Source organism: Drosophila rhopaloa, unplaced genomic scaffold (assembly GCF_018152115.1).
Source record: "Drosophila rhopaloa isolate 14029-0021.01 unplaced genomic scaffold, ASM1815211v1 contig_47, whole genome shotgun sequence".
NCBI lineage: Eukaryota > Metazoa > Arthropoda > Insecta > Diptera > Drosophilidae > Drosophila > Drosophila rhopaloa.
In genome coordinates, this window is record NW_025335142.1 from 75470 (window position 1) to 86883 (window position 11414).

General features: G+C 38.4%; 2 protein-coding genes across 2 annotated transcripts in view; one reads left to right on the forward strand and one right to left on the reverse strand.

The window, feature by feature from the left end:
- LOC108037629 overlaps positions 1 to 3923 on the forward strand; it is a 79140-nt gene extending 75217 nt beyond the window's left edge. The window contains exon 5 of the mRNA XM_044461632.1: positions 2015 to 3923. Coding sequence (XP_044317567.1) covers positions 2015 to 2547 — 533 coding nt within the window. The 3' untranslated portion in view covers positions 2548 to 3923. The remainder of the gene's footprint in view (positions 1 to 2014) is intronic.
- Positions 3924 to 8230: 4307 nt separating this feature from the next.
- LOC108048195 (ERAD-associated E3 ubiquitin-protein ligase HRD1) lies at positions 8231 to 9030 on the reverse strand. The gene has a single exon (XM_017128711.2). The coding sequence runs from the start codon at positions 9011 to 9013 to the stop codon at positions 8486 to 8488; it is 528 nt and encodes a 175-aa protein (XP_016984200.1). The 5' UTR covers positions 9014 to 9030; the 3' UTR covers positions 8231 to 8485.
- Positions 9031 to 11414: the final 2384 nt, after the last annotated feature.

Below are 11414 nucleotides of genomic sequence, written 5' to 3' on the forward strand. Positions count from 1 at the left end.
GATCCCAAATCATATCCAGCTCCAGAATTGTGATTTATATTCAATAGTTGTGTACGTGGGATAGCACTTTTCTTTTATTCGGTTAAAATTTTAGTTGCAACGAATTCTTGTCTGTGAATTCCTTTACTCGGAGGATGTTGCAGACTGCCTGCTGTTATTTATTGTATTCGTTTATCGGCGTTTTCCCGGTTCTCAACTCGCTTAATTTTCCCAGTCCAGTCTCACCTCTTCCCGTCTCATTTCTTCTGGATCTCCCGTCTCCTTCTAGCAAGTAGGGGCTTTTGGTTTGTCAGCATGACATGACTTTTATGGTATAAAGTTATATTTCAGGCTTCCAGTTGCAGATAACTTCAAAGGCAGGCGATTTGTAAAGGCGCCATCTGGCGTTGAGAATGCGAATTCAATGGCTATAAATGTCAGTCCATCGATGGGTTAAGGATTTATGTAATAGGCGAGCCCATAAAAACAAGACAACAATGATCGGAGCTTGTGAAACGATTCCTTGCAACGAAATACATTTTGAATATTACAAGACTAGCACAAAAATTATTTAGAGGATCAAATTTTTAATTCATTGAATATTGAAAAATTTTAAATAGCGAAGAAAACCCGTCACATAAAAGTCTTAATACTAGCTGGAAATAAATGGTTGTATGTTAAATAAAATGTACTGTTTGAATTTAATTTGTATACTTTTGCAATGTATATTAAAAATACATTTTTAAAAAATAAAACTGGTTTCTGGGTTTTCTTTTTAAAAAAATTACTCTCACTCCGCATTTTATTGCGGTTTAAAACGTTTTTTAACTACTAACTTTAAATTGCAAACCCTGAAATTCACTGAAAAGTTGTGTATAAATTTAAAACCATCTGAGTGAGCTTTAATAATATTTTGTTTAATAGAATTATAAGTTAAAAGAAAATCTGAAAAATTAAGTTGAGGTTCAAATATTGAGAACTTCCAAATGCACATGAACGTCCCATAATTCCCATCTAAAAAAACTTAAATAAATGTGAAATAAAGCGCACTAATTGAAAGTATTTACAACTCAGCGAAGCTTGTAAAATCTCCATGTGGCAGCACCCTGGAAAAGCGCGACACAGAAAAAAACCGAAATTATCATGTCACCTAAGGAGAAAAAAGAGCGAAAAGGCAGAAGCTTCAACGAGGGGCTAATCGATAATTTATGAGCGGAAATATGGCTTGCCGAACGAATGATGAATTCATCAGGGGCACGGGAGAAAGGTAGGGGGAGTTTGGGAGGCGGGGCAGGTGTGAGCTGGGTATAATGTAACATGTTTATAAATAACGCTAATGAGTGGGGGAGATCGGTGGGAGGGGGCGGGCAGCCCAACCGCTCGTAAAATGCTTAAACAAGCGGCGCATTGACTTTGAACTGAGAGTGTGGAGAGGGGCCATCGACGCTGCCGTTTGGGGCTATCGTTGGGTAAATATTTACCCCGAAAGAGGTACATGAAATGGTAAAATTAAACACTGTTTATCTCCCCGTTTTGCTTGTTTTCCCTGTCTGCAATCAACAGTTATTTTCAACGCATATCCCTCGCAATTGTTGACGTTTAATATTGTTTGATTTTCAAAGGTTGACTGGTTCACCTGGAAATGTCAAAAGAGAAGAATACTTGTTTGCGCAACTAATGATGAAAGTGTCAACTTGGTTTGGAATATTTTAAGTTCGCTTTCGGCATTCAATGATTTTATGTTAGTTTTATATTGTTTTGTTTTGCTTATTTGAATTTTTGCATTAAGGCCACAATATTTTCACACCAATGTTTGTTTTTTACAAAAGGGGAACTATCTTTATGTTTTAATATTATGTGCTATTATACCAATACATGCATTGCATATATTAATTTTCAACGTTTGCCTTTAATGTTGTAAACATAAACGTTTGGAATTGATAAAAATACATCTGCACTTATTTAAGCCCCTACTTATCTCCATTTCATTTCCGTATACAATCATCTAATTAACCTATTTTTGTTTTTATTCCAGGCGACATTCTCTCTGGCGTTTGTTTCGTGGGCCAGCTAGACACACACTCCTTGGGGGCCTTTCTGATCCTGCCCCTCTGCATATATCTCTCGATCGGAGCGCTGTTCCTGCTGGCCGGATTCATATCACTCTTCCGCATCCGGACCGTGATGAAAACGGACGGGAAGAGGACGGACAAACTGGAGCGCCTGATGCTGCGGATCGGCTTCTTCTCCGGGCTGTTCATCCTGCCCGCCGTGGGATTACTGGGTTGCCTGTTCTACGAGTACTACAACTTCGACGAGTGGATGATCCAGTGGCACCGGGACATCTGCAAGCCCTTCTCGATTCCGTGTCCGTCGGCCAGGGCGCCGGGCTCGCCGGAGGCACGGCCCATCTTCCAGATCTTCATGGTCAAGTACCTCTGCTCGATGCTGGTGGGGGTCACGTCCAGCGTGTGGCTCTACTCCAGCAAGACGATGGTCAGCTGGCGGAACTTTGTGGAGAGGCTGCAGGGCAAGGAGCCCAGGACGCGGGCGCAGGCGTACGTCTAGTATGAGACGGGTCCGGCGGGCGGGGCCAAGTCCGCGCCCCTCACTCCCGATCCGGAGGCGGCGAACGAGAGTTACTTAGAGTTTAGCACATAGACACCCTCCCCAGATACAACCATAGGCCCAAAAGCAGTCGTAGTTCTTAGTGGCTTTGTATAAAGTTCATCACCTATGTCCGGAAACACAAGAAAAAAGAAGAGAAAATCAAAAGTTGACCCTAGGCTATTGTTTGAATTTGAAATATATTAGTTGATACGGAAGCAAGCTTGTTGAACCAAAACTACGCATATAAGTTGAGACTCTAGCTCTAAGTCGAGTTGTATTCTGTACGATTTCCTTGCTTTCGTGCTATACGAACTTAAGCATCTACGATCTTTCATTTTTGACGCAAGTTCTAAGTTAGGTTCTGATTTTTTGAAAGCTTTAAATGTACCCTACAATTAATGTACGTACATATATAAATAGTTATATGCGCATATAGATATTATGATTATGATATGAATGTTAGGCATTAAAGGGATGTGAGCACCGACTGCTCTACTGGGGGTTCTAGAAAACAAGGCTTCAATTTAAATTCATTAGTCACAGAGCAAAATAATTTCCACCTACACACAGTAATTATGCCCATATATAGTATACCGTACAACCCATACTTAAAACAACTGCAGTTCGAGGCTCACATCTATGCTTCATCTATGTATAAACAAAAAGGAAACCATAAACTATATAAATGTATTATGTAGCAATAAATGTCCTCCATGTGCTAAACTTAATGCAAATACGATTATTATAATTATAGCTGTAACTCTAACTGTAACTGTAATTCTAACTGTAATTGTATATTTGTTGAACTAATTAATTCTAAACGCATAATGAAATAATTTTTAATTCAATTTTTAAATGACGTTGTAGTCATAGCACTTAAGTGAACAAACAAACAAAACACGCAAAAATTTTGTTGCCACTTTATGGAAATTTTTCCCCTCACCCCCACTAAATAAGAGTTGAAACTGCCATTTAAATATTTGTAGACACATGAAAAATCACCGAAAGTAAGAGAACGGCACACTGCAATGTTGGCGCGTTGTTGAGCATTTGTTTTCAGCGCATTTAACTGAGTCCTTAAATTAAATTGGCACTAGAAGTTCGTCAAATGTATGTCCAAGCCAGATTTTTGTAGCATTTAAGCTGATGGAAATGCATATTAATTGTAGCAATTAACGATAGTCGGTGTAACATAGCGAGTGCCCAGCGGCAACCGAACAATTGTAAGTGTATAAAACAAACAAAAACATACGGAACACCATGGAAGCATCCAATGGCAAACACAAACGGAAAATGCAAAAATAAAACCTTATTTTATTGTTAAAGACTGAAAATACTGTGTTTTTAATTCGATTGGGAAACTGTTCTGTTTAATTATTCGGAATCAGCACCATATCTTTAAACATCTTTTCAATTAATTATGTTTTTAGCTGTCGCACTTTCTCAGATAGTGGGTCAAAAGACAATTAATGCATCAAGAGATCCACAAAATTATCACTTAAAGTGAGAAGGAACAAATTGATTCATAAAAGCGAAAGTTAACTCGAAAGTTTAACTTTATTCTGGACTTGCTGTGATTATTAAGAGGGAGCATAATACACTTTTAAGCTTTTTTTTTTTTTCGCGCGGAGTCCCACGGCCCACTTACCCGCCCAACCGACCGAGGGGCGCAGCCGTGTATCGTACGGCACGATTCGCGATAGGATAGACGCGAGATAGGAAAATAAAGGTAAAGGTCCGGGGAAAAAGTAATAGTTAGATCAATCTTGTGCCAATGAAGCAAGTATTAATCGTTTTAGGAGCGGCCGAGAGTCAAGATTTGATATTACAGGAAAAAGTCTATTATAGTCAGAACATAATACTCTGAAAGGCTCATGCAAGGCATAGTTAGATCTACAATGATTTAAAATTAGGGGAATATAATTTCTAGTTAATCTACTTGGCACAGAAAAGTTTAGCCGACTTAACAAGTCGGGGCAGTCAATATCACCATGTATAAGGTTATAAATAAAGATAGTACCAAGCATCGTTCTACGGTTGGCTAGGGATGGTAAATTAATCAAAAGAAGTCTACTAGAATAAGAAGGTAAGATAAGATTTGCATCCCAGTTTAGGCGCCGTAAAGCAAAAAGAAGGAAGTTTTTTTGTACAGATTCAATACGACCAATATGTATTCCGTATTGTGGACTCCAGACGGGAGACCCATACTCCAGAATCGGACGGACTAGCGAAATAAATAAAGTTTTAGTCAAATAAGGATCATCGAATTCTTTTGACCACCTTTTAATAAATCCAAGCACTCCTCTGGCTTTATTAACCATGGACGAAATGTGATTAGAAAATTTTAGTTTAGGGTCCAACAGAACGCCAAGATCGTTTACAAGAGTTATTCTATCCAAAGAGCTGCCACTTAACGTGTGAGTCGCGTATATCGGATTGGCCCGATAAAAAGTCATCAGCTTGCACTTGGAGCCGTTTAAATTTAGTAAATTATCTCGGCACCAGTTTTGAAAATTATCTAGATCGGATTGCAAGTCTAAATGGCAGGAAATGTCCTTATACTGCAGGCACAACTTAACATCATCTGCGTACATAAGTACGCGAGAATGACTTATAATTGAGGGAAGATCGTTAATAAATAATGTAAAAAGTAACGGACCCAGATGGCTCCCTTGTGGGACACCGGAGGTAACACGGAGAATTTCAGAAATTGAATTTTTAAAAAGGACCCTTTGTGTCCTGCCATTTAGATAACTTGAAATCCATTTAAGCAGATCAACTGGAAAACCTAAAAGGTCAAGTTTTTGAATAAGAAGTAAGTGATTTACAGAGTCAAATGCTTTACTAAAGTCAGTGTAAATGACATCTGTTTGAAAACTACTATTGAAGCCTTTTTATCACAAATGTAGTGAGCTCTAGAAGGTTTGTAATTGTGGATCTATCGTTTAATAAATCCGTGTTGACACGGAGAAATAATTGATCTGCAAAAGTGCTGCAAATGAGGAGTAATAATTTTTTCAAAAAGCTTAGGAATAGCTGACAACTTAGAAATACCTTTGTAGTTACTGGCTTCTAACTTGTTACCTTTTTTGAAAAGAGGAATAACAAATGATTCCTTCCAAATATTTGGGAATTGGGAGGTTTCTAGAGATAAGGTAAACAACTTGTGAAGAGGTTTGCACAGGGCCTTAGCGCAATACCTAAGCACGCACCCAGGAATACCATCGGGCCCTGGCGAATAAACAGGCTTGAGAAGAAGATCCAAAAGAAGAGAGCTTTCTGTTAAAGTGGGACAGAATATGAGGTTTGACTTGGACATGGTGTAAAAATAACGCTGTGATGAATAATCTAAAGTAGAGTAAGTCGTTTGAAACAAGAAAGGAAAGCTAACTTCGGGCGGAGCCGAAGTTGATATACCCTTGCAGAATACTCTGTAAATTATATTCTCCAAAATTATTCATATGATGCATTCTTAATACTCATAAAAAATCCCAACATCCTAAAACACCAAAGTTATAGCATTTCCAATCGTTCAGTTATATGGCAGCTATAAGATATAGTCGGCCGATCCTTATGAACTTTGGTAGGTCGGATTGATTGGCTAAAAATAAAACCCATAGAAAATCCCAACTTCCTAACTTTACAAACACCAAAGTTATGGCATTTCCGATCGTTCAGTTGTATGGCAGCTATAAGATATAGTCGGCCGATTCTCATGAAATTCGGTAGGTCAGATTGATTGGCCAAAAATAAAACCTATAGAAAATCTCAACTTCCTAACTTTACAAACACCAAAGTTATGGCATTTCCGATCGTTCAGTTATATGACAGCTATAGGATATAGTCGTCCGATCCCGGCCGTTCCGACTTATATACTGCGTGCAAAGGAAAGAAGGGTGTGTGCAAAGTTTCAATTCGATATCTTTAAAACTGAGAGACTAGTTCGCGTAGAAACAGACAGACGGACAGACAGACGGACAGACAGACGGACAGACAGACGGACAGACGGACAGACGGACAGACGGACAGACGGACAGACGGACATGGCTATATCAACTCAGGAGGTGATCCTGATCAAGAATATATATACTTTATAGGGTCGGAGATGTCTCCTTCACTGCGTTGCACACTTTTGACCAAAATTATAATACCCTCTGCAAGGGTATAAAAATTGGGCAAATAAATCGGCTATTGCCTGATCTGTGTTTGCCGTCATGTTTTCGAACGACAGCGAGGAAGGAAAAGAATTAGATTTACGCTTGGTGTTAACAAAATTATAAAACTGTTTCGGGTCCTGAGAGAACTGGACCTTACAACGGTTTAAGTAACTATTATAACACTGAGCATTAAGCACGGTAAATCTTGACCGATCACTTAGATATCTAGTAAAAACAGATTGAGAACCGGTATTTTTATATTTCCTAAAAAGTCTGGACTTTACATTTCTTAAGTGTGTCAACTCTTTGCTAAACCAAGGTGATTTATTGGAAGTTGACGGATAGTACCACGGAACACAGGAATTAAAAAATGAGTTTATTGCAGTATAAAAAACATTAACTGCATCGGACATATTATTGCATAAGTAAAGATCAGACCAATTAAAGCCAGAAATAAAATTATTAAGCCTCAGAAAGTCTGCCTTGCGAAAACAATGTATTCGTTTGGATTTTTCTTCTATAACTCTACCCGTATCAAATGAAAGTTCGATTGTTAGGTGATATGGATCTTCAGGTTGCGTGAGTGGTGCTACTCTGGACAGAAACACACCTTCAGGATTTTATACAAAACACAAATCAAGTAGGCGACCTAATGAATTTCGAACATGGTTTACATGAGATAGAGATATGTCAAGCAGGCCGTCAATAAAATCATGCTGTGCTATAGGTAGTAAGACATTCGATCCATCCTCAGTGGACCAAGTAACTCCAGGTATATTAAAATCACCTAGAACTATCAACTGATCCCTATCGGAAAGCTTATTTGCAACGGACTTAATAACGGATAGGTGATTTAAATAATCAGGAAGTTCAGACAACGGCGGAATATAAGAGCAAGTTATGTATATAAAGTTACCAGGAAGCGATAACTTTGCACAAATAAATTCAATGGTATTGAATTCATCAAAAATAACTCCTCAGACGGGAAGTTTGAATCAACTCCAATTAAGACTCCACCTCCCGTCTAGAGGGACGGTCATACCTATATATTGTGTACTTACCTGGAAAACTTCGAGCTAAAGATCTCCGGCTTTAACCAGGTTTCTGTGAACACAATAATATGAGATGAAGGAAAGGCTATCAGAATACAATTTAGTGAGTTTGCTACGCAAACCTCTTGCATTCTGATAGGGAGGAGGTTGAAGTTAGTTTTTGAAATTGGTACACTGGTTTGGCCTCGACTAGGAAGTTTTACTCCCACGGGCCCCTTCTTCTTTATTTTAAGAAATGGTCTTTCATTTATTTTCACTTATAAGAATGAAAATTACAAAAAAGCTTTAATTAACAAAAAAATAATTTTGGAAAGGTAACAATATTCACAATTTTATGATTGTTTTTCTTTTATTTTGGGAAAATTTGGACTTACATTGGAAATTTTTATATACATTGTTAGAATGGATAAAAAACAAACAGATTTTTTTTTAAATTTCGACATTGTTGTTGGTTTCTGGTTTCAGTTAGTTAAGCATAGTTTACAGTTCCGATTGAAAAGGTCCAAGTTATGCTGACCTATAAGCTCTTCCCCCATTTCATTTGTTACATGTACTTTCGTCGTGAGTTGAATAACGGTGGAAACTAAAACCATTCAAAAATAAAATAAAGTAACAAAAAACGATCTAAAACAAAGGGAACGGGCTTTGGAAAACATTGAAGCCAAGGCAATGGCATGTCTCCCCACATTATGGAAAGAAACGTCGACTGAAGATCCTGCGCACATCGGAGTATTGGGCCCTGCGCCTGCAGACCGGGCACCGATGGGACCTTCTGATGGCAGTGCGGATGCAGCTGCTCCCGAAGAGGTGTCCGCATTTCAGCGAAACCACGCGATGCCCACCCTGGGATGTCCAGGGAGCGAGGCAGATGGAGCAGGTGATGTCCTCGCTCATACTGTTCATCCGTTGATGGAGCGCATTCAATCCCTCACGCAGTTCGCCAAAACCCTGCCTCATGGCAAATGCATTGTTCTGCTCCACAGTAACGTGGTAGCACACATTCTGACGCAGTTGCTCGAGAATGCGAATTCGCTCCGTATTGAAGCACTTCATCTGCGTTTTGATCAGCTCCAGGCGGTGCACTCGCCCCTCCAGGTTGCCCACTGGCTGCTCCTGCTCCTCCACAGTTAGAAGCAGATGTTCCAGTCCTTGGAGAAGGTTCAGCGTCGTCACCAGAGAGTTCAACTGGCCCAGGGGATCCGTGATCGACGACATTTTGTATTATGATGACAAATAAGTTTGGAAGGCTAGATTGTTCTGCTGTTCGTTTTTTAAATATCGTTCAAGTTTTATAAAACTGATTGCTAGGTTCTCCATCTTTAAAAACTTGAAATGTGTGGTTAATAATTACAGTTACTAAGCAAATAGATTTTTCAAACACTTTTTAGTAATTAGATATTCATAATATTTAAAAATTTGTTTAAGTTGGACAAATAAAAAAACTACAATATTGAGTTCTTATCTTATTGGGTAAGTACAGGGACCATTAAAATGTTCTAAGCTGAACTAGGTAAACTTTTTTTAAAAGAGCTCTCCAACCTTTTGGGGCACTCTGAAAATCCCGATTCTTCTCACCTCCCTTTTGTTGTTAACCTAAAACTTTTCCCATTAGAAGCAACTACACATGTAAGCGGACAGACAAACTATGAACACAAAAGCAGCTCGAAATTCAATCATAACTTGGCAACACCCGCTGGCCAAGTTCCACGGCCATTCCTCCCCTCCCTCCGCCAAACACTTGAAACACATGGCCGTAAGCCTTGAAATTTACGAGTGGCAACCAGAAATCCACGCCCATATAATTTTGATTACACTTGTTTTCTAAATACTCTCCCAGAGAAACCGCAAAAAAGCATGAAAAGCATCGGAAAATGGAAAACACGCAGACAAAAACAAAAGCGTTCAAAACACATGTGTGCGGTGAAAAGGCCGAAATAAAATCGAGACTCAGACTGTACTTTTTTGGGGGATGCTGTGGGTACACTTAACCAAAATATGATCATCTTGAAATCAAACATTTCACTGGGGTACCTTTGCGTTAAGTTAAATATATTAATCAATCAATATGAAAATCACAAAGAAAACGACCAGATTATGTTTGTGCAAAAAGGATCAAAATAAAATAAACTCTTACACATTTTGAACTTATCCTTTTTAAAAAACTGTTACCTTGTTTTTTAGCCCAAAGCATCGCATTTTAAAAGTTAACTAACCTGTGTAAGCATTATAGCACAACAGAACGTATTAAGCAATACCATTTAAAAACTAAAAGGCCATTTTTTCTTCGAAAAAATGAAATACAATTGTTTCGTGTGGACTTCAGTCAGTCACTAAGCTCCTTCGCAACAAATTGCAGTTAAAAATTGGGGAAGTAGTGGGGGAAAATCACTCTAGCCGCCCACGCAGAGGGACATGTATTAAGGAATATGTATGAAGGATATGGCGATGTTGTACAAAACACGTGCGATTTAACAACTACAACAGCCACACAGAAAACTTTTCAGCAGCACGGCGCAAAAAAACGAGCAGAGAACTGCACACGAAAATGGAATCCAATGTTCGGCGGTGAGTTTTGTTGCGTTTTTATGCGACCGCCATAAAAAAGTTATTAATGTGTGGGTTTCGCGAATGTGTGTTTGTGGAGGCCACGGGAGGGAAAAGCCGAAGGGAGGGAAAAGGAAAAGCTGGATGCACTCGGCCACAAAATGGCGCGGGCGTGTGCAGGCGTTAATGTGGCAAAAAATGTTTCTGAACCAGGACGATTGTTCTGCAGACCGATTTGTGGAACACTCTAGTCTGTTAAACTTTAATTATATTTACATTATGCAAAGTATTTTATAAAGAGGGTAGATTACATACATTTTACTTTTGTGTTTTTGTTAATATATATTTCCAATTAAAGCCGATTCCTTAACCGAGTTCGTAAAACCATACAAATCCCAAACTAAAAATGATTAGCACTCAATCGAATATTTAAATTAAAAGAAAAATAATTTACAAGTAAATACTTACATTTACAATGAACATGTAAAATGATTAACAATATTAAGAATTTTAAAAATAAATGATTTTTTTAAAACTTTAATTTAATTAAATAATACCAAAACCTTTAAGTTGCAATACAAATAAAGACAATATTTATAAATGAGCACATAAATTAATTCCATGAATTTCCAGCCATGTAGAGTATCCCATCTTCGTCACTGGTTTCATGGGCAGTTTTATTCGACTTCTATTATTTGCAGTGCAGTTTTGTTCCCGCTGAATGCGGGCGTGAAAATCATAAAGCAAAACATATGAGTAGATGTGAAGTTACTAAAAAAGAACCATAAAAGTGGAAAAAGAACTCGAGGCAGGGAAAATGGTAGAGAAGATGAATATTTATTCCTAGCTGTTGGTTGGGAATGTCGAAATGTGATATATTAGTGCGGCTGCACGTCCTGAACAAAGGGATTTGAGGCTCTTAAATTGAGCCCGGGCATATTTAGAAACTCTCATGTTTCATTATGGGACATTCATCAATAAGCCCGTGCCTGTAATTTCAACAAAATACCTTTTCCGTTGTATTCCAATATTCAGTTCAACATTATACGAGATGAAACTCTGGCTATTTTTT

Excerpts from the sequence above, each read along its gene's own strand:
- LOC108048195 (XM_017128711.2), bottom strand. The coding sequence starts at position 9,013 with ATGTCGTCGATCACGGATCCCCTGGGCCAGTTGAACTCTCTGGTGACG.